The sequence below is a fragment of the Triplophysa rosa genome, linkage group LG4, assembly GCF_024868665.1.
Source record: "Triplophysa rosa linkage group LG4, Trosa_1v2, whole genome shotgun sequence".
Lineage (NCBI taxonomy): Eukaryota > Metazoa > Chordata > Actinopteri > Cypriniformes > Nemacheilidae > Triplophysa > Triplophysa rosa.
Genome location: NC_079893.1, coordinates 12,067,046 through 12,091,000, shown reverse-complemented (window position 1 = coordinate 12,091,000; position 23,955 = coordinate 12,067,046). Strand labels below are relative to the sequence as shown.

General features: G+C 38.8%; 1 protein-coding gene across 3 annotated transcripts; it reads left to right on the top strand.

The window, feature by feature from the left end:
- Window positions 1-488: 488 nt before the first annotated feature.
- On the top strand, window positions 489-23,908 carry fam184b (family with sequence similarity 184 member B). Of its 3 annotated transcripts, none has more exons than XM_057331670.1 (19): window positions 489-984; window positions 7,767-7,940; window positions 8,021-8,674; window positions 12,154-12,289; window positions 13,160-13,311; window positions 13,968-14,240; window positions 15,895-15,990; window positions 16,922-17,095; window positions 17,401-17,507; window positions 19,086-19,203; window positions 19,274-19,456; window positions 19,837-20,053; window positions 20,601-20,731; window positions 20,827-20,987; window positions 21,101-21,256; window positions 21,726-21,831; window positions 21,919-22,023; window positions 22,818-23,074; window positions 23,256-23,908. In XM_057331670.1, the coding sequence occupies exons 1-19, from the start codon at window positions 835-837 to the stop codon at window positions 23,350-23,352; spliced, it is 3,447 nt and encodes a 1,148-aa protein (XP_057187653.1). In that variant the 5' UTR covers window positions 489-834; the 3' UTR covers window positions 23,353-23,908. The 3 variants fall into 3 exon arrangements, with proteins under 3 accessions (XP_057187653.1, XP_057187652.1, XP_057187654.1); XM_057331669.1 differs by having other exon boundaries at window positions 21,726-21,834; window positions 23,256-23,905; XM_057331671.1 differs by having other exon boundaries at window positions 21,726-21,834; window positions 23,262-23,903.
- The last annotated feature ends 47 nt before the right edge of the window (window positions 23,909-23,955 follow it).

Sequence of the window (23,955 nt, the reverse complement as noted above, 5' to 3'; positions counted from 1 at the left end):
CATTTTCCACGTTGTGTGAATGGCATTACAATAATTTTGGAAAAAGTGCATTTAATTACAACAAAATGTTTCGTTTAGTGTTACTAAAGTTGTAAAATACCTGGGGTGTATGTATTAGGCTAATAGGGTCGAGGTTTATGACTAGCATTAAAACAGAGTTAAGACATACATGTAAATCTGTTACAATATTCCCTGGTCATCATTACACTCGGTTTTACTTCACAATTTACAACTTCAAAATACCTGGCCCTCTTGCACCCTCTACTGTTTGAAAAAAGGGTGATTTAAATTATTTCTGTAAAACCTGTCAGTTTTTGCTGTTGTTTTTAATATTGATCATAGAAACTATTAACGGTCATTAAACCGACAAATAAGACGAGTTATAAAGTCAGCATAAGAAATAACTGGTCTATAAATGTGGAGTGTGTGTGTGTGTGTGTGTGTGTGTGTGCGTGCGTGCGTGCGTGCGTGCGTGTGTGTGTGTGGTATGGGAGGGGTTATGATTACACTGCGGTACCCGTGACTCGTGATTGTAGGACTGTAGTTACGCCCCGGGTGAGAGACAGGTGTCCGGGTCGGGGGCACATGCCGTCACTGAGTCCTGTCCCACGTCTCGCCGTTCTGTCCTGTCCGTGTTCCTGATGGCATTAGCATTTGAGGTTTGCGCTCACCGGAGGAAGCGTCGCGGCGGAGCGGGAGAGTGTTCGCCAGTCGCTTCAGCATGCAGAATGGTTTCGGCTGTTGTAGGGACCCTACTTTCAGGATCACGTAGAGGCGACCAGGGTGGTGCGCAGCCGGATTTGTGATTGATCAACGCGATCTAACGGGGTTATTATGGCTTCCAGCGCTGGGAAGATGACCCAACCCCCCGGTGGCGGCGCATGTAACGGGACCGCTATTGCCGACCCCTCCAATGTTGAGCAGGAATTGTATGATTATCAGATGCACACAAAAATGTGCAAGAAAATAGCGCAGCTGACGAAGGTAAGCGCATTATCTTGCTACACTTAATTTGAACTATCACGCCACCGGTAACCAAAAACGAGAGTACACCTAACGTGTTCCGCAGTGGTGTGCGCGCACACACACACACACACACACACATATATATATATATTTATTTATTTATCTATCGCTGCAAGGCTAGAATCCAATTCGTCTTTCTTGTCAGTTATGCTTTCAGAGGTGTGCCCTATAGATGTCTACAGTATATATAGCACTACAATGAACATAGTTTTGAAATTCAGTTAGAAATGATTTACACATATTTTTTTCTGCCTGACCCACTGCCATCTCTTATTTGTGAAGAAATGCAACAGGGTTCAATGCGTTCAGCATCGTATCACTATCTTCACGTTACAGGTGATGCATAACGTAAGGCTATTCAAGTCACGATTGAAATAGATGCCCTCAATTGTATGTTTGTAAACGGTTTAAATGTGCTTTCATGGAGTTTATATAGTTAGAACATAGAGTGTACTGAAGTTCACAATAGAGGTTTTAGTATATTTCTGAATTGGTAACAGAAAGGTTTTTATGTGCATGTACTAAGAAAATGTACATCTGTTTAATTTGCATCCAATTGGAAAGGTTTAATTTTTTTAACATTTTATGTATTGTTTAGTAATTTTGTGCTTGATATTTGTTAAAAGCCAATGGGGATATGTGTTATAGAAGATCCCAATGTGACAACTTACCCCATTTACTCTGACAGTAAACCCTACTGCTGGTACTGGTTGTCACAAGAGGTCAATGTGTGTTCAATAAACTGCATATTTATATATTATGTAGAAGTGTGAGCCCCGGTCTTCATCCCAATCCGATTTAAAATGAAAAATCTTGTTTTTTTTGTATTTATATTGGGGTCTTAAAACTCCATATATAAACACAATACACAATGTCACTGCTTTCATTTCAATTTCACAGCAACAATTTGTTGTACAAATTTTTTACGTGTACATCTACAGACTGCTTAAAATGCAATTCTGCATATTCAAGTGCTTTTACTGTAAAACATTGCAGCGTGTTTCAGCTGTCCGAATATGGATGGCAATATCCATTTTACTCTTGTGGGTGTGAAACACTGTGAACACTGACAGCAAATAACCTCACTTGCATTTTTATGTGTTGTTCAAAGACATTCATTAAAAATGCATTTTATTTAGACTTTTTATAACTTCATGAGCTGCTTGTCAAGGATTGGCAGAAGAACCCAAGCGCAGGCAGGCAGTGAAGGGGTTAACATTTATTTTAACAACAAAACAGAAAACCGAACAAAAACACCCACAATGGGGGAAAAACAGAACTAAGAAAAAAAAAAAAATATATATATATATATATAAAACAAAAAACTTCCCACGATGGGGCAAAACTGGAAAATAACAAAACAGACTTACGACACAACGTCACAAAACAAGGCATGGAACAGGAACCAAGGTACACAGGAACATGAGCACAAACGCAATGCATACACAACATAGTACACGCAATACAAGAGCACAGGACAAAGAAACAAGAGGGTATATATAGGGAAGACAAACGAGGGATAACGACATGGGGCAGGTGTGGGACATTAAACACTCAGGGAAAGATAACGAGGAAACGAGAGGAATGGGGTCAATGACAAGACACTGGAGAGAACGTATATTATTGTCAAACGGACAATAATATGTTTCTCTCCACACATAACCAAAGACTTTGTCATGGCTCTGCTACAGGACCAAGAAAAACATGACTAAGGAAGCAGAGCCATGACACTGCTTGTACTGATAAGACTCTAGCGAACATTTCTAAAAGCTTGTAAAGTTAGATGTTCGCTAGAGTTAGAATTAGAAAAAAGTTAGAATTTCTACAACAAAAGTATCAGCAACTTAGCTTACGATAGAAGAAAGAAATATGATTTTTAGAGATTATCAAGACATTGCTGGGTCACTTTCGGTAGATATCTTGTTGTAATATGCATGAGGTCCAAAAGTATCAGCAAATTATCTTACAAAGACTAAGAAATGACTTTTCATTTCTGCAAGTAATCTTAGAACTGATAGCCAGACGTACATTGGGAATATATAAATAAATAGAACAAGAAAGTAAGATTATTTTAGAGAATTGCCAGGTAGGCCATTTGGTAACTTTCGGTAGACAAATTGTTGACATTTCTTTTCTACAAGGACTCTAAAGGAAACACGATCCACTATTGGCAAGAATGCACACAATAGATCTAAATGCATTTCACACGTTTATTTAGATTTATAAATAGGCTTCCTGAGGTCTTAAATGGTACTATTAATGTGATAGAGTCTCTATGATGATATACTTCAACTCCAGCTTTGCAAGGGTGAATGCTTGCGGTTTAGGGGTATTACATTTCCAATAGACAGGCCAGAAAAGCATTCAAGGCAATCGGCATTGAATTTAACCTCAAGTTGCTGCAATTAGAATATTGTACGTCACATTGGATATAATAGCATATGTTAAAATACCAAGTGACCACACATCTGATCTGCCCAAAGATCACAAGATGAAAGTTTATCAACAAAACAACTACTTTTTCCTGTTAGTGAACACAATGCTTCCCCCCGTATTTTGGATGGAGTCTCATTTGAAATTATGCATGTTTTGTCTGGCTGTGCCCTGGTGATGCATTACAAAATCAAGAACCGTAAACTTTTTTGTCACTATAAAAAATGATCATCCTCTAGGCTAACTATTAATTATGTAACCATGAAAACAGAGAGGGTAGAGGCTGTAATATCCATTTAAACACACGCATGCACGCACTGTTGCTTGTGTATAAAGTAGGCAAATAGATAGTGAGGGAATGTGTATCAGGTTTTATTATGGACATTAGTCAGGGTAGACACGAAATGTAATTAGACACAAATCAAGGCTTCAATATACCACCAATTGAACACCTTAGTTTGTACATCTAGTGTTCAGATCTGTTTACTTGTCAGATTTTATGGTTTGGCAGAAGCATTGAAATGGCCCCAGTGTCCACAAAATAAGTAATGACTCGAGATTCAGACCTGTTACCCTCTGGATGTTTATGTGTATTTGTGTATGTTAGAGTTGTGTATGTTGCCTTTTGGCGGAAATATCACAACTGCTTTGTGGAATCCCTGTGTCATCATGTAAACATACAGTACTCTCCTACCAGTTATCTTTATAGTGTGTGGGTGTGTCTATACGCACACATTTGTGAGTCATACATTGTCTGCAGGCGGTAAAGTACATGCTTTAATACTTACTAATGCTGTGCAACTATACTATTTTTATAGATCAGGTCAGTGTGTGTGTGACGTGATATTGTTAGATCTACTTTCATACGGGCCTCCCTAGAAGGGACGTTTTTTGTTTAGGGATCATGTGAGCAACATACCTTGTAAAAATCCAAGAACAAATCGTCCCGGACAATCTTTAGAATTAAGAAGTTGTAACGTTCTCTGAAATTTTCACTATAAATACTTGTGAACAAAACGTGTAGGTTTTTTTATTGTGAGCATGACATGTAAAATATTTAAAAGACTTGCTGGTGTAAGAAGTCTGCGCACTAAGCAAATCACAAAGCTCTGACAAAGCATGTTCTCTAAATATATTCTATGCTGTGATGAACTGAACATGAAAATATGTTTCATAAACTTAAAGCTGCAGTGTAATGTCCGGAACAGAACATTGAAAATTTTGCCTTGAGCTGTTCTGAGAAATCATATATTGAAGTTTTAAGCATTGGCCTTATGTTAGTCCTCTGTTAACAAGGAGTCTTATTTGTTTGTATACAGTATGTGAATGTTAATGATGTGCTGAGGCGCGCATGTTTACAAATGTAATGATACATTTTGTAATCAACCAATATTGATTATGTTAGCTTAACAGGTGCAATTCTGTCCTTTACACTTCTTTTCTTTTCAGTAAATTGTTGAAATTGTGGGTGAAAGACTCGTTAGCATGACCTTAGCATGGAAGAGCTAAGGTTAGCGAAGCAAAGTAGGAATGCAGCTTAGGGTGCGTTTATATTTGGCATTAACATGCGATCTCGGTGATCCGAACAAGCAGATCGGATCTTCAGACAATCAGGACACAGCGCGTTTACACTTGTCAACAAGTGGCTTCCACATCTGGATATCTGATCGGATCTCTATAGTTTGCCGCCCATTATCTTAATAAGCCTGCAATTAAAAAATAGCCCCGGTGCGGGGAGATTTCACACAACACGTATAACGGGGAGGATGAGCATGTTACGATGAGCTGTGGCGGGTTTCACTCGCGCGCGCACACACACACATACACACAGACAGACTCTAACGGTGTTTTTAAACACACCATTTGTTTATTCATGTCACAGACACATAAAATAATCACATAAGTAGGCCGAAGTTACTATAATCAAAAGCGACGACTTACATCGTTCTCATCTATTTGGGTTGGTTCGGATGAAAGTGACAGCGCGTCATTTCTTTGGTCTGCGCCCTAAATAGCGTGTTTACTGACATCAGCTATAAGCAATACTATACAATCTCGTTTCTGTGTGTAAATGATATATACGGTGTAAACAAGCTGGTAGCCTATAGTGTTGCTATTCGTGTCTGTGACATGAAAATAAACAAATGATGCGTTTAAAAACACCATTGGCGCTGTGTGTGCGAGTAAAACCATTTCGTGTCAGTCACAAATAGCCTATGTGATGATAAAGATGAAGTGGTCAAGAAAACATCTCGTGTGATTTGACATACACCCTCTGTAGGCTGCAAATAATGATACATTGTAATAAAGTATCCACGATCATTTTGTGGGAAAATGAACGACTGTGCAAGAGTGCGTGAGCAAAGAGTAAACTTTCCTCTGTATTTGTCATCTGCTCCGCAGTCTGACAGGTTTCGGACAGACGAGAGATTAATGACAGCGGGCGGGGTTTTCTGTGAAGTTGTGCCGGTAAATGTAGATAAACTGTCTGGATTGCGTTTACATTACACTGAGATCCGATCACAATGCGTCCTCGACTACCTCTTGATCAGGCACGCTGATCGGATAACATTCCGATCAGAAGCGCGTTTACACTTGTCTTGTCAATGTGTATGTGGACAACATCCAGATACAGGTCGCATGTTAATGCCAAATATAAACGCACCCTTAGTCACCTTTTAAGTCAACGAGGGGGTGTTAATATATATCTCTAGCTTAGCTTGATTGTTGTTCTATGTTCAAAGAGTAAAGTTCAAAGAATATAGTACATGAATACAACAAAAAATATTTTGTTGCTTTACATTTCAAATGGTGTCTTTCTATCTAAGTCTGTAAAAATTTCTAAGACGACAAATTGGACCTGAATTTATGTGGTGAGAAGAGAAAACCTGGTTTCACAGAGTAGCTAAACAGCTATATTCTTTTATGCGTGATTCACAACACACACACAAAACACACAATTAGTTTCGTACAGTATCTCTGGCTGTTGAATGTCATTTTTAAACTTAGGACACAAAAATTTACACATGCATATGTACTTATTTGTGTAAACAAAAGCCATTTACTTTGTCTGTGGCTGTGCTGACATTCCCTCTCTTTCCCAGTACAGTCTGTGCACCCTAATTTATGTCTGCTGTCCTATATAAAGCGAGCCGACATTTCTTACAGATACAGACATTACTTTCCCTTTTATTCTGGACTGTAAAATCTGAGAGTTCACCTTCAAGGACTGAGAGGGATATAGACAGAGGGCAAAAGTTATAAGAGGTAGACAGGGACAAACAGAGAGATAGGGCAGATACTGTAGGTTACAGAGAGACTGTGGGTGGAAGGCCAAGAGAAAAAAGAGTTAGAGAGAGAATGGGCGAGTGAGGAGGGAGTGAGTTCTTCGCAGTCTACCATATGGAATGTCCAGCTCTGCTGTAGCGGCGATTAATGGCAGACAGTCAGGCGTCATGGTAACACACGAGCCGCTTGAGGGATGATCTGATGACACCCCAGGCATGGGGACTTATGGGTAGGACACATTGACGGAGAGCCAAAGTGGCACGTAATATTAGGACTCACTCGTACGGCCACACTCGCGGGCTCAAAAACACATATACTTATGACCTGTAAGAAACACACAACAATATATGAAACTTGTGTGAACAGCTGCATACAACTAATCATAAGCACTCGATACCACAAAACGAATTCAAAGTCAGGTATAAACATGGACGCATAAACTGCAAACGTTTCATATTTATAGTTTTATTTGTTTCTCTGTATAGAGTTTCCTAGTTATTTGTTGCATTTCATTCTATTTTTATATTTTATGCACTACATTGTTATTTAATTCTTCCTTTTTTAATGTTTTGATATTTTCTTAAAGTTATGATCATTTTAGAAATTAATGCATTTTTTTAATGCATCCATTAAAGGGATAGTTCACCCAAAAATGAAAATTCTGTCATCATTTACTCACCCTCTTGTCATTTCAAAGCTGTATGACTTTCTTCCTTCCGCAGAACACAAAAGAAGATATTTGGAAAAAAAGTTGGTAACTGAACAGCACCGGCACCCATTAAATTGCATTGGTTGTGTGTCCATACAATAGAAGTGAATAGGTGGCGGGCGGCACTGTTTGGTTAAGAAAGAAAGTCATACAGGTTTGAAATGACAAGTGGGTGAGTAAATGATGACAGAATTTTCTTTTTTGGTTGAACTATCACTTTAAGGTTTGACTTTGGGGTGTGGAAACGCGATCAGGATTACCTATATCTATATGTATAAATGTTTTGACACAGTTATGGTTTTATTCACAGGTTATATATTCCTTAAACACTAAGAATGAGGAGCAGGAGGCAACTCTGCAATCGCTACGCCGTGTTGCCACAGAAACGCAGGGCAGCCTCCAGCCAACCACAAGCCAGGATATGGAAGAGGAGGAGTCTATTCTGAGGACACGCCTTTTAGAGTTGCAGGCCACTGTTGAGGAGGTAAAAACATGTACAGGTGCACAGATCTGTATTCAGAAAAAAACAAATTACTGCATCATGTGGTTGTGTGTCCATTTCAGGTGGAAGAACGTGAACAGAAAGCTGAATTAGAGTATGCGGAACGCATAGCTGTGTTAACCCAAGAGACGGCGGATCTGCGCAGAGACTACCAGAGTCTGCAGACCGAGAAAGACAACCAGTACCTATTACTGGAACAAACACAGGACGAAAACAAATGGCTAGAGAACAAGTGCCAGGAGCTACGCAGAGCCAGAGATGAAGAAGGAAAGCGAGAGGAAGAGGAGAAGATGCATAGGGAGGAGGAGGAGAGAAGGAGAGAGGAGGAGGAGAGGAACCGAGAGGCAGAAGAGAGGAAAAAAATGAAGGAAAGGTATGAAGAGAGGTTGGAAACATTTACAGAGGAGCTACGAGCTCTGAGGGAGGAGAAGGAGAGAGTGGAGAAGGAGTGGAAGAGAGAGGTGGAGGAGTGGAAGAAGAGAATGAAAAAGGTGGAGGAGGAGAGGAAGGAAGAGCAGGAGGCAGCCAAGAAGACGATACAACAGAGTCTCAATGAGCATATCAATCAGTGGCAACAGAAAGAGCAAGAGAACCGCAAGTCCCAGAATGCAACGCTTCAGCAGAGGCTCAGAAAAGCAGAGGCAGAGTTGGAGGTTCGAGAACAGAGACTCAATGAGAGCAACAGACATTGCAGCAAGCTTCAGGAGCGAATAGAGGTACACATGTGCACAGATGCATACTACACACACCAGGTGTTTTAAATGGAACTGAAGTGTCACTTTTTGTCTGTAGTGTTACAGTGGATTTTTAAAATGTGAATTTACAATCCTGGTAAACTGATTGGAATTCATTTCACAGAAATAGTTCACATGAAAATGTGTATTCTTTACGTCACCCTTACGTATCATTTTAGGCTTATATGCTTTTCTCAGAAAAGGACAAAAGAATCTTTATAGAGCTCAATTCCATAGGAACGACTGTCATGGTTGTGAAAGGGACCGTAAATACCATCAAAACTCAATAAAACATTTGTTATTTAGCTGTCAATCCTAAGATTTTTTATAAAAGTTAAGTTGTCATTTAGACCAGGGACATTAGGCTCATGATGAATGATTTTGTTTCACAGATCTGGCAACCCCTCCAAGCCGGTCCGTTAACGCTCTAGAGAAAGCTGGCTGTGCATTTGCAACTATAGATATATGCATGTATGATTATGAAAACTTATTTACTGTTATTTAAACTCAAACATTATATGCTAAACTGCTAGGCAACAACTAAATGGTATCCCCTTTTCAGGAATTTAAATCCATGTGGTTTTCACAGCCATGGCTGCGCAGTGTTGTGGCATTTTAACAAACTGTGAGTGATGTCAGTGGACCGTTTCAAGATGGCGGACACTTCTACGTGTCTGTAGCGCTTGAAAAAGGCATCTAGTTATTTATATCTGTGGTCATAGCTGTGTTTTGTCGTGTATAAAGCACAGCTATTGATCAGAATCTAGGACTGTAACAAAATGTTTTACATTTTGTAAAACATGTTGCGTACTTGCATTAACCCACACTGTAAAACTTTGCTGTAGTTTTTGCAGCAGGTTTGCCAGTAACTTACTGTAGATTTAATTACTACTTAATATACTTTCCAATTAGTACTGTTTTCAATTACCTCAATCAAAATTAAAACACTTTGACTTTTGAGATTCAAAATGAGCAAGAAGAGACTGGCATTAGCACAGCAACAAAGTAAAAAAATGGCATTCTTCCTAAGCATTATTCTCTTGTTTTCTATAAAAATATTTAAAACTTCTTAAATTATGATGCATTTACATAACAAGAAAAGTGACCCAAGATATTTAGTCTAGTTTTATGCAAGAAAAATATATAAACTGGGTAAATTTATACATGAAATCTACAGTAAGTTACTGGCAAACCTGCTGCGAAATTACTGCAAAGTTTTACAGTGCAGATGTTTCCAACGATGTTTGAATCTAGAGCAATTTTAACCAAGGTGCCTTCTCGCCTGTTGATGGCGTCGCGTTTGTGTTATCCTCCGTTTCCACTTTTTCTGCGAGACGTGAGTCTTGGCAGACTGATTTCCATCGGCAGTGGAAGAGAGACATACAACTTGTATCATTCCACGCTCCTTCACAGCTATTCTATGGTTACTATAATAAAAATATGATTAATTTGCATAAGGTTAACGCATGCACATTTCTGAAAATGTGCACACTGGAATTGATAAGAGAAATTGAAATTTTAGTTTAATATCAAGCATCCGATTCTTCCCTTTCGATTCCGCTTCCAGAAATAGAATTGATTTTCGATTCCCAACCCTACTTGTAAAGCCAATTTAGTTTGACTCAAAAATTTGAGGCAGCTTTTAAACTAAAGCAAGTCACATTAAAGCATTAAAAAGCATTATTTGCATTAAAGTATCAACCAGTTGCCTCAAGGTAAATTTATGTAGGTTGGGGTTTGGGGGTTATTTGTTTATCTTTGTATTTATGGCCGATTCTGAGATGATATGCTGCTGCTCTCCTGCTTCATCTCTGATTACATTGGTCACTAAGCTCCTCTGTGTAGCTCTGTGTAGGTGCTGTACTGTAAGTGATGTAAGGCATAAAAATTCTATAATGCCTTACATCACTCACAGTGCGTTTAAATTACAGTTTATTCCTCACACCTCTCGCATGTGATGCATCATGTATATTCAGAAGACTTGAAATATAGTGCATTTGTCTAGACTTCTTACATAATACTTGAATGCTTTTGTATGGTGTTCTATGGTGGTCACTATGAACTACAAATGGACACAAAACAAACCAATAGCAGAAATGTTAGTTTTTAAATGATGGCATCGTTTGGTAAACTATTTCTTCAAATGTCATATTTCTAAAGCCAATATACATTTTTCTAGTTATTCATAGCTTTTAAATATTTTATTGGCCATAAATTGCTATCTGAGTGCAATCTCTGTAAAATGATTCTCATTCATTCATTATTCAGTAATGCCTGGAAGAGTAATTGAAATTCTTCAGTCACTATAGAGAAGCTGGTTTGGATGTGGCAAATACACAAATGAATCTGTATTTTTCAAAGCTCATGTGAGAATAGACCTGAACACACACTCACACAGAGAAATCTGCTGTGTTGACGGAGAAAGCCGGTTCACATAAATCCCGCTGAGTGGTCATGTGTAACTGACCTTTCAGCAGGGTGTACATCTCATTGTAATTACCTACGTGACTGACACTTCCGATTCTAACTGAGACTGAGCTTAGAGGAATCAGACAAACACCCACAATTACCGTCACTCAAACACACAGCTGTGGAGAAAACAGATGGCAGAACCGACTACAACAGTCAGTGACACTACAACAGATCTGTAGTCAGCTCTAATTCTGTTTCTCTTCATCAAAGCTTGCAAAAAACCCCTGTAAAATATACTTTGTAAATGGGGCGCTAAAGTACGTTGTTAAACTTGGCTGTGTCTCTGACGCAGCTTTTGCCTGTGCCGTAGCTAATGCGCATTAGACCTGCATAGAACTGCTTGACACAGCGTGGAGATGAGTAACACTCTCTGCTCTGCCTTGACATCCTTCACAGAAATGAATCAGAGCCACCTCATATCTATGAACTGAGAGCAGCTGCTGTGAAATAATCAAAGGGTTGTAGGCTCAAAGTGTGCAGGAGAAAGCCAAAAATCACTGATTAATGTCAACTTGGGCTTCCCGACCGGTGATCCTTGTGCCTTGTGCAAAGCTTGTGTGGTGGTCATGACAAATTCTTTTTTGAACCTCAGACATTATTATTTTTTCAAGCTAAAAATGTTTTTTTATCCCATATTTTTTCCATGTAATTATTTTTCAGACATTAAAAAAAACGAATAGCACCTTTTTTGTAAATGAAATTTAATGGAAGAAAATGACCCAAATGACCTATACAGTATATGCTGTATATGTTTTGCTTGTAATACTGTGGGATGTTTTGGCAGCTAAATTGGGAGCCTGATCGTCTAGAAAAGTAATAGCACACCACATCTGTAGCACAAGGGGTATGGGATGAGTTACTCACTAAAGTTTAATTCCTTGGTTTAGAGGTTTGCTCAATAGCTCTTGCCTTAGAAATCCCTTCTAATATTAAAACAACAGTCTTTATTTGGAAAATGAGTTCCTCTCCCTCTGTTTGATTTCTTGCAGGATCTGGAGGAGCAGTTAGAAGAGGGGCGTCACTGGGTGACCGAGGCAGAGGGCGTGGCAAAGAAAGCAGAGGAGGAGTTGGCTGTAGCTAAAGAACGGTTATTACTGCAAGAAAATGAGCTTCAGAGCAAGTCAGGTACATGCACAGGATAAATTAATGTGTTGAGTAAATTATTCAAATTTATCTTTTTATTTCAGTGTATGTGTTTTTTTTTAACATTACCATACCCTTGGTATGGCGTTCATGTTTTTACTCAGCTAATGTTAAAAATGATATTATATAATGCTATTGTTTTAAAGAAAATATGTGATATAACTGAAAAAAATTAAATGTCTGATGTTGAAAGAAATAATGAATAGATCCGAACACCACACCAATGGTTAAATAGACATTGAAAAGAATGCCTTTCAGAAATAGATTTGTTTTATTTTTATGTCACTGAATCATGGTCAAGTTCAAAACTGAATTCCACTGCGTTGAAAATAGCCGTTTTTGAATGCAAGAATGTGTTTTATGTGAATCTCCCCTTATCCATTTAGTAACTCATTTTCTTTCAATGGCTCTGTAACAGCAGCTAGGGGTGGGTTTGCTTCTTTACAGTCAATTTGAATAGCTCTAATGGATGAAAATCTGTTATTACTCAATTTATGTATAGGACAGGAGGCATTATTAAATACAATGCATTTATATTATTAATTATGATGAATTCACAGAGCCTCAATTATCCTTTATCCAATGTCATATTTTATTGGAATTGTCATTATTGCAATTATAGTTCTCAAACTCTTTCAGCAGTTAATAAGCCGGCATTTCAATGTCAACAAGCATTGTTCACAGTTTGTTTGATGTAATTGTTCCCTTGTTGATATTTACATCTCTGCTGAAATGATTGCTTTTGTCATATGACATTTGTGATTACCAGCTTGAGTTCACAGGTTTTTCTGCCTCCTTTGATCTTATCATCTTTATGCATGTCTTCTGTTTGTGTGCTTGTCTTTCCTGCAGAGGAGTTAATGAGTCAGAGTTCTTCTCAGGTGAGGGTCTCTGCAGAGGTGGACGAGCTCAGGTCTCAACTCGGTCGTCTCAACATTAGAAACAAAGAGCTGGAGCTTCAGAACAGTGGTCGCTCTAATGACCATGCCCGTATGCTTAAACAGGTCAGCTATGGCCCTCCATCCATCATATACACCCGTGGTTCTCAGACGATTTCATTGTAAGACCCCCCTTGTGTAGGTTGCATCCTTATGTGGCCCCCCAAATAAGGACTTATTATCTTATGGGGACTTTCCATAGACATAATGAGTTTTATACTGTACAAACTGTATATTGTATCCCGTAAACCTCACCCTCACACAGACCTTTCTGCACTATTGCATTTTTTCAAATAAACATCATTTAGTTTGATTTATAAGCTGTTTTCCTCTTGGAGACCAAAAATGTAATAAATCGCTGTGCTCCTATCGATCTCATCATTCTTTTGTGACTTTGGACACTGTCTGAACTCTATGAAAGGCTTTGCAAAATTTCAAAGAATCATTTGCAAACGGAAATGCAGCTGAGACAGAAATCACAGTGTTTACTCTGCTTTGAACACAGCGTCTTCGGTCCTCTGTGAAATATGAGCACAAACAGATCTATGATGAAATACTTGTAGATGAAATTGAATTTCTATTGAGGCATGTCTGCTTAAATGTGAAATACAAATGTTTCTTTAAAAGCATTTATTTGCACAAAGATGAACCATTCTTATAACATCATCAATGAAACTGTATATCCTTAAATCAGGGAAACTGTGTGTCTGTGTGTGTTTTAGCATGCAGATGCTCTATCCTCTATGCGTCTGGAGTTGCAGCGAGCTCATACTGAGGAGATCAGACGCCTGCAGCAGGAGGTGGAGAAAGAACGGCAGAATGATAGACAGGAGCTGGAGGAGGAGAAGAAACAGGTGCAGCAAAAAATGGAAGAAGAGAAAATAAGGTTGAAAGAACAACTTCGGAAAGCACTGGAAGAAGTGATACGCAAACACGCCAGCGAACTGCGGCACGCTCACGCATTGCTGGATGCAGAGAAGAAGAAGACAGAACAGGTATGACGGCATGGTACTGCTACTGTTGGCATGGAAAAGTGCAAACTTTTCTTATCACTAGTCACTAATGCTTGCCTACAGCAGTGGTTCTCAAACTTTTTCGTTGTAAGGCCCCCTTTGTGTAGAGTGCATCGCTTTGCGGCCCCCCAAATAAAGACTTATAATCTTAAATTTAACATTTTTATTTAAACAAAAACATATTCGGTTATACAATGCTGAAACATCAATTCTTTTGTCTGGTGGTCTTATTTTTCTGATGTTTGATTGCATAAAATCTATGATCAATTTCTATATTTCATAAAATGCCACAAAATCTGTGGTCCCCCTGGATCCATCTCGGGGGCCCCCAGTTTGAGAACTACTGGCCTACAGGACTATACCTGGATCTGCACGGGCATACTTTCACACCCTCCTACACCCCATCAAGAACCCTGCATTCAGCAAATGAGCGCCGTCTTGTATCGCCTCCTCATAAGGGTAGTAAATCGCTTTCCCGCTCATTCTGCTTCACAACTCCTTCCTGGTGTAACATTCTTCCTAACGCAGTCCGGTCAACCACATCTCTCACAACATTCAAAAAACTACTCAAAACCCATCTTTTCTCCATATACTTGATAGACAAATGCGAAGAAAAAAACACTAACCCTCTCTCTTTCTCTCAACAGGTAGTGGTCTAGCTTTTGTTTAAACTAGTAACTTTGTATTAGCAGCTATTGTATTATTGCTCTTGTACGACATATTATTGCTCCCTGCTTTGGATAAAAGCGTCTGCTAAATGACTAAATGTAAATGTTATCAAAAATGTTGACATACTAACTTCTGCTGCTATGGATTGGTTAAATTGTTGTCGTCATCTCCCAATTATTTTACTCTGTGTCTACACCGGTGCGACACGACTAACGGCTTGTTCTTAATGGGTTTGTGTGTCGCTTTGCGCCATATCCAGTGTGGAAAAATGTACAATTATAATGGGTTCTAATGCGTTCTATGGTCTTTTGTTGTGTCGCGTAGCCCCACGTCCAGTGTAGAAACGGTGTTAGATTAAAATTCTGTTTGCATCACTGTATAGTTGTTTTTTTACAGGAGCAAAAAGGTATAATTGTTTTTTGTTTACATGAACCAAAAACAGTCCTCCGTTCTGAAAGAAAAGCAAAAATTATGACTGTTTTTGCTACAACTTACAAAAGCAGACTAATATTGACTAACAGCGACTTACATTTGAAATGAAGACTTTAGGGGAAAACAGTGTACATATGTGTAGAATATGCCACCATTAAAGGGATGGTTCACCCAAAAATAAAAATTCTGTCATCATTTATTCACCCTCATTTCGTTCAAAACCTGTTTCTTTTTCTTCCATGTAAAACAAAGGAAGATATTTGGTAGAAGTTGATAAATGTCTCATAGGGGCCAGTGTTGTGTGGTTACCATTGTTCCTCAAAATATCTTCTGTTGTGTTCTGCAGAAGAAAGTCATGTTTGGATTGAGATGGGATCTATAAATAAGAAGACATTTGAACTAAAAACATACATACAAACATACATCACCCAGTCCCAGAAATGACTCACAAATCTGATATTTTTGATTTGACATAAAGAGATCATCTTGAGAGATTATTGACCATATTAACCGTATGATGTTGGCTTTAATGCAGGTTGAGGAACAGATGAAAGCCAATGAAGAAGAAAGACAGAGTTCAGAGACAGAGAGAGCGGAGCTACGCAACCAACTCCAGCTGTCAGACACAGAGGTAATATCACATACCAAAACAACGTTAAACTGTTGCCGGAATGGGTAATAGGGTTGCAGTTTAATTTGAATTTTTTGGTATCGTTTGTTGGTATTGATAAACTTTTATTTCCTATAAATTAAAGAAACATTTGATTGTGTTTTTAGAATGCAACAGGATTGAATGGGTGAACTTAAATGGAAGAATATTAATCAGCTGCTTTTGTAATTAAAATTGAAAATAAATGTAACTGCTTTTAAAGATTTTCTAACCACGAACAATCTAAGAAGACCAGTACAAAGACTGCAATGATGTTTGTGTGAGGTTAGTTGTAATGTGGAGTCTTTCACGAACCCCCTGGCCGAACAAATGCTCTGGTATACGAACCAGCACCATTACAGCAGAAAAGAGGTTAGACACAGACTGTGAGCCCCGGAGCTTTCCAGATGACCATGATAAATGAGATAGCAAAAATAACATTTGTAGTGCTCGAGGCGAAAGGCTTCAGCTAATCCTAAATCTGCCAGCAGGCTTGAAATTGGGTTATGATGGGAAACTAATACTTAATAAGTGATAAAAAGTAAAAGGGAAGAGAGCGTTGTTTTAATGTTGTGTCGCAGCATACCATGAATCATCACGATTCCAGCCATTTGTTCTGTAGGGCACCTTTGAGTCATGTGAAACACCTGGTTTTAAAAGCAAATATATACGTTTTGTTAAATACAGAAGAAGAGATTTTGAGAAATGTTCTGTGGTTTTATGGCCATACAAAAATATCTTCCTTTGTGTTCTGCATAATTAAAAAAGTCATACAGGTTCTCATTTTTGGGTAAACTTCCCTTTAAAGTTTCAAACATTGACCCCATGAATTCACCAATTAAACCAGCCCTGTGGTTTCCACGTCATTTTTGGTTCCTACATGTCTTCTAACATAAGTTTGCTTGGCTTGCAGATAGCAAAATTGGAGGGGGTGATTCAAGCATTAGAGAGAGAAAGAGAGGAGGAGAGAGAAAGGGTCAAAGAAAGAGAGACCGCTGAGATGGAACGGCGGTCCGCATGCTGCCCAGATTGTGTACGGTTGAGAGAGGAACTGGAGAACGCAACCAGCAGCATGCAGCAAATACAGGTAGTCATTCATGCTTACTCAACACACACTTCCATCCGACTCCGAGTGTCAACGACATCCCTTTCTATCACCGCAGCGCTCCATCACACACACTCAAGCACACATGCAGAGCAGCAAGGCCCTTATGGCAGCACAAAGATCCGCTGAACTCAGCAGATCTGTGCCGCCTGGAGCAGATGAGAAGAAATGGAGGACACTGAACAGAGACATCAACATTCACCTAGCAACCCATCCACTTCTCCTGTAATCCCTAGATCTATCCTCCAATCTATCCCTGTCCTTCTTTCTTTTTAAATGTCCCACAGGAGGAGTTTTCTGCTCATAAAGAAGGGCTGCATGCGGAGATCTCCGCTCTGCAGCAGGAAAGAGATATTCTGCAGCAGTCCAATCACGGCATAGAAGAGAGGCTCAGGTATGTGTGATGTAATGTAAATGTGTGTCACATGGAAAGAGGGTGGCTCAGATAATGTCTTGATATTTTTTACTCTTTTGATAATATTTAATGTTGATGTATTTGATAGCAAGGACAGTCGGCCAAAAGTGATCTCCCTGTACCGCAAAACCAGTCATAAGTAGCACGGGTATATTCGTAGCATTAGCCAACAATACATTCGTCTTTAAAGGGATACTTCACCCAAAAATGAAAATTCTGTCATCATTTACCTTCGAGTTGTTCCAATGCTGTAAAAATGTCTTTGTTCTGATGGACACAGAGAAAGATATTTGGAAGAATGCTTTTAACCAAACAGATCTTGCCCCCCATTGACTCCCATAGTAGGAAAAATTACTTATCATTTCCAGGGCGCTTTTACTACCATTGTATTTTTTCCTACTACGGTAGTCAATGGGTGGGCCAAATCTGTCTGGTTATAAGCAGTCTTCCAAATATCTTTCTCTGTGTTCATCAGAACAAAGAAATTTATACAGATTTGGAACAACTCGAAGGTGAGTAAATGATGACAGAATTTTCATTTTTGGGTGAAGTATCCCTTTATCGTCAATAAACTTAGGATATTAAGCAAAGATCATGTTCTATGAAGATATTTGGTTAATTCCCACCGTAAATATATAAAAACTTTATTAAGTGGATGCAGCAAAATCGTGGGTATCTATGTAAAGCTTAGAATTGCTGCCTTTGGGTTCATCTACTTTTCACAACAGCATTACAAAGGTAAGCCATTAGAGAGCATTAAAACAAACCTGTTTCTTCTTAACAACGGCCTGCTACAGCGCCTCTGATGGACAACTTTAAAGGCGATTTTCTCAATATTAGGATTTTTTGCACCCTCGGATTCCAGATCTTCAAATAGTGGCATCTCGGTCAAATATTGTCCTGTCCTAACCTAACAAACCATACATTAATGGAAAACATATTTATTTCGAAAAATTGACTGGTTTTGTGGTCCAGGGTCACATATTTGCTTTTAATGGAGGTTAAAATAAACCATAAAAATAAAGTATTTCAAATGTATTGTACAAACTTACTTAGCAGGGAATATGGGTTTTAAGTAAATATACAGAAAAATAAATGAAAAAAATAAAAAGCTTGCAGGAAATAAAGCTTATCTGTTATTAATATTTGTTGATTCTCTTGTGTAGTAATATTTTTGCCAAGCCTCCTTAAAGTGATAATTCACCCAAAAATGACGACGGTACCCATTCACTTACATTGGTCTTGTGTTCACACAATAGAAGTGAATGGGCAACGTTGCTGTTCGGTTACCAACTTTCTTTGAAATATCTTATTTTGTGTTCTGCAAAGGTTTGAAATGACAAGAGAATGAGTAAATTATGACAGAATTTTCATTTTTGGGTGAACTATCCCTTTAAATTCTTCTCAAATTCTTCCAAATTTCAGTCTATACTCCAAATTCAAATATGCTATACACATAAAATGTGTTCTAAAACCTTTGGCTGGTAGTGTATGCTTCTTAAATTGTGTAAAAAGCGTGCAGTCATTTGCTGAAAATGTGTGTATGTGTTTGTGCAGGCTACAGTTTGAGAAGCAGTTCTCTGATCAGGTCTTGGAGCTGAAGAGAGAAAGAGAGGAAGAGTTTCGAAAGATGAATCAACAGTGGCAACGCAGAGTTGAAGAGCTGCAGACAGAGGTAACACACGTTACATTGGTTTCAATGACATATGTATGCCTGAGTCTATCTGCATTACTTCTGCGTGTAGTTGGAGGAAAGAAGAGCACATTCAGAGAAGATGGAGGGAGAGAGAGACAGGCGCTACGGTAACGGTGAGATGGAACGAATGAAGCAGGAGATCCAAAAGACCAGAGATATGAATTCAACCCTCAGAGCTCAACTTCACTCTATTATCCAGGAGAAAGAAAAACTCATGAGGCAACAGTTACAGGTGAATCCAAGTCCTAATATCATTTCAGTATTAATGTGTTGCTTAATTCTACAGAAAAACAAATTTTCTACAAATTCTCATTATGTACAGTATGTTTAAGCTATGCAATCCACATACAGTACTGTAAATACAGAAATATAGCTCAACACTCTTCATGCACTTGTCTCTATTTTTATTCCTCCTAAAACATTCTAAGAGAAAACATCTAAACAATGATTCCTGAATAAGACATAACTCATAACGCCAAGTCTCCTGTGCTATAAAAGAGCAACTTCCTGTGCAATTATAATTGTCCCATGGGATATGACAACCTCAATACACACAAAAGCTCCTCCTGTTGTGTTTGGGACCTCTATCGTCCTTGTCCCTGTGTGCTGTAGGTGGTAAAAGAGGAAGACGAGGATGACGAAGACGGAAAGACAGTAGGTGAGAGAGCCGAAGAGAGGGAGAAGAGAAACTGGCACGAGCGGGAGGAGGAACTGTTGCGCGTGGAGAGAATAAATCACCAGCGTGCTCTTCAGGCCCTGGAAACACAAGCCAATGAGGAGCTTCAGTCTGAGAGACAACGTTTGCTCACACAGCACAAACTACACTTGGGTAACCATCACACTTTGCACACACACACACACACAGTAATTGTAATTCTTCATCTTAACAACGTAAACAAACGGTACTGCGCATGCACACTTTTATGACCCCCCCACCTTAACTTCCGGTACACATTCACAAACAATAGAGTCCCTGTAGATTATTTCTGACAACAATCAAAAGAAACTGAGAAGAACCGTTACTTGGCTAAACTTGTCTCTCCAATATTTTGAATTTAGACTCCGATACCAAGCTCAACCGCTAGATGTCAGTGTACCACACAGCTTGTTTAAATGCGACCAAACTGCAGAACCCATTAAACAAATTGCTTATTTAATCAAATAAACATACAACAAAATTCAACAAATCGTTTATTTAATACAATTATTATACAATAAAATAATAAGATAAATTAATATTAACATAAATTAAATTAAATATAAATAGTCAAAGCCAAACACAAACCGGAAGTTAACTGATGAAACAGTCTATATAAAAGTATATTCAGATATATTTATGTCAGACATGAATGGTTCCTTCTATTGTGTGTGTACAGACAAGCAGAAAGGAGAGCTGACCCAGCAGCACACCGAGTGGGTGAGACAGGTCACCCAGAGACACATGCAGCAGATCGAGGACCTTCAAAATGAAATCCACACACACACACAAATGATGGCCCTACAGCAGGTACACACATACGAACAGACCTATCACTGCGGGCACACACACAAACAAACACTGCCCCACGACTCCTCCTGTCTCTCTCTGTTTGTACTTCTTAGGATTTGAAGCAGCAAAACCGCTTACAGTCATTAGAGAGACAGTTGGATGAGAAGAGCAGTGAAGTGCAGGAGCTCAAGAGAGAGAAGGAAGACCTTAAAGAACGAATGAACGCAATGAATGCGCAAAAAGAGGAGCAAGACCACAGACACAAACATAGGAGGTCAGTAAAGAAATACGTAAATACAGACACACAGAAGGTCAGAGAAGGGCGATATATGTCACACAAATCTTTCTGTAAACACGTGTACATCAGGTGTGCATGTTGATGTGCAGTTTTGCAGATGAAGGTGCTGAAACCGATGGGTTGGAACACAAGAACGACATGGAGAACGTGAAGAAAGAACACAGACTGGAGATCCAGACCATAATATCAGACTTCAGCTCCGCCCAAACACGACAACAGGCCCGCATAGTTGCCTTGGAAACAGAGTACCTACCCCACCCACATTAATAATGCAAAACACACTCACACAGAATCAACCAAGCAAGACTGTTCAAGGCTATAAGGACTAAACACAATTCTATTGGCTGTTGCTCACAAAGTGATTTTTTATGTTTGTTTATTAAATACACAAGTGTAGTAGGAATGTAATTTTATGATAACGACTTTGTACATTATTCGTCTTATTACACAGTTCTGATCAATCGAAATCGGTCATTTTTACAAAATATTGATGCAAAAAAAAAAAAAGAGACTACATGGCTATGTAAGAGATAAGACATTTAGCCAAGCATTGTGTCAATACCGGTATATTACCCTAATGCCATGCATAATGGATCATGTAAATCGGGTGAACAGGATTTAGTGGTCGTATCAGGGAATAACAGATGTATGTGCTTTATAGTGATATGTGATATATAAAATGAATGCTAGTATGTCTATTTTGTGTATGTATAGGTTGAGAGAAAGGGAAGAAAGGGGAAAAAGAAGAGCAGAAGACCTCCACTCCATCGCTAAACTGCAGGACAGGCTCACCGAGAGAGATCAGCTCATCAAAAGTTTGGTGGTTAGACATGTTTCTACACAGCCACATGAAAAACATGCTTGTGCTACTTTTCTTTCTATTTCACTGTTTGTTTATCCACTTCAGGAGGACCTCCACCAGATATCCCAGCATTCTCCTCTCAGCAGTAATGAAATATTGAGGCCTTATGACTCCAGGACACAAGCAGGGACCCTCAGCCCTACTTTGAAGGTAGCACACATACACACTTCTCTGAAAACCCGCATACACAAAACGCATAGGTCATGGTGTCCTACAGTCAACAAGAGGATTTGCAAGAATGCCAATGTTAGTCTACGCAACGTATCGGGTAAAACTTGAATTATTGATTGTTTTTGTAACACTGTGCCCTTGGCAAAAAATGTGCGCAGTCATTCCTAATGAGAGAATTCCTGTAATAGTAACCCCAGAGCTGTACAGCCGCGGAAAAGATCATTTCAGAGACCGTTTTCTGACTTTAAAATCGACTATTTATAGGTATGTGTTTAGGTAAAATGATCATTTAATTCGGTGAACTACTAACAACATTTCTCCCAAATTTCAAATAAAAATATTGTTTCTATTTGCATTTTAATGAAAACTGGAGAAACAGGTCAAAATAACAGTAAAGATGCTGTGTATTTTTTCATACCTCTAATACTGCAAAGAAAACAAGTTCACATTCATTTTTAAGCAATACAACAGTAATAATTGTACATTTATTTAAAAAAAGTGAATAAATATTTTTTGTGTGACAATTTTTATCAGTTTTCTTGTGTTGTCATGCTTTCAATCTTTCACATTTGCTGTTGGATGATGACTTATTCCTGAGGTTTGATTTTGTTGAAATTCAATAGACACTGGACTGGAATGGCCACAATACATCTAGCAATGCTGATTAAATGAAAATTTGGAACGGTCTCTTAATTTTTTTCCGCGGCTGTAAATCCAAGTATTTTTTCTTTTGTTAAAATGGATGAAATTGCAAAATTGCTTTGCATTTATAGAAAAAAGTGGTGGAGGAAACTAGCGTGCCGAACCTCTGCTCGTATGATGGGGGGTCGCCCAAAGCCAAGTGCTCGCCAGTTATAGAGCGAAGATATTCCAGTCTGGAACAGAGCAGTCGGGGGACTCCCATAACAAGAACACACACCCCCACCTCCCCTCATGCTGCACGCAGAACCTCGGTCAGAAACAGCCGTCCAACCTCGCAAGAAGTTCGACATCAACCACAGATTAAAATCAACTACAACCAGCACATTAGGTAAACACAAGCTCACCAGCGGTCTTGGATCTAACCGAATAATATGTTTTTCTCAATCTTGCATTGTTGCACTGCAGCTTTACAATGCATACATTTTTTACAGACAGTAGAGACAAAAGTAAAAACGTACATGTCCCGTTCTTGATTTACCTGAAGCATTAACCTTGTGCATATATTTGAGTTGTAGGACTCCAGCTGAGCAGCGAGTTATTGAAACAGGGCCTGATGGACAAGACCCTCAGAAACAGGAGTGGTTCACCAAATACTTCTCCTTCTGAAACTTCCACATACTCCGTTCCGACAGTTTGACAACAGGCTCATTTTGTGCATCCACTCCAGTGCAAGCTGACACCAAATAAGCTTTTCTACAAGATTCATCTCACTTTTATCCCCTTCACAGACAGCCACACACAGGCCCGATGTCTTAAATATTACAAAACTCAAGAAATGATGCATTCACCCTGAAGAACTCCTCAGACAGCAGGGTAGGACTTTAAGAGCACATGGGCACCTCATCGAGGTGACAGAATGTTCCCTTGCACTGGTTACTTCAGTGTGGTATCTTCTGACACATTATACCTCCAGCATACAAAAAAAAATTCACGCCAGGTGATCTGAACAATTCTGTACCAATTTTAATGTGGACATATTAATATATTGAGTGAACTGCCAAGTTTGCAGTGGTGTGGAATGCTGATGCTTTCTAAATGAAAAAAAGAATGAACAACTACAACTGCTGACTTTGCCATACTATGCCAAAACTGTATAACTGAGATAATGGATGTATATCAATAAACTACTTATTTTTGTTTTTTTAAATAGCATGATATAACTTTTTATTTGTATTTCAGTATCTTTTTACAAAGAACGTTTTACTTTCC

Bases quoted from the DNA above. Each gene is read 5' to 3' on its own strand.
- fam184b (XM_057331669.1), top strand. From the start codon at position 835: ATGGCTTCCAGCGCTGGGAAGATGACCCAACCCCCCGGTGGCGGCGCA. The intron at 13,312-13,967 runs GTCAGCTATGGC...TGTGTGTTTTAG, and splicing joins ATGCCCGTATGCTTAAACAG to CATGCAGATGCTCTATCCTC. The intron at 17,508-19,085 runs GTATGTGTGATG...GTGTTTGTGCAG, and splicing joins GGCATAGAAGAGAGGCTCAG to GCTACAGTTTGAGAAGCAGT.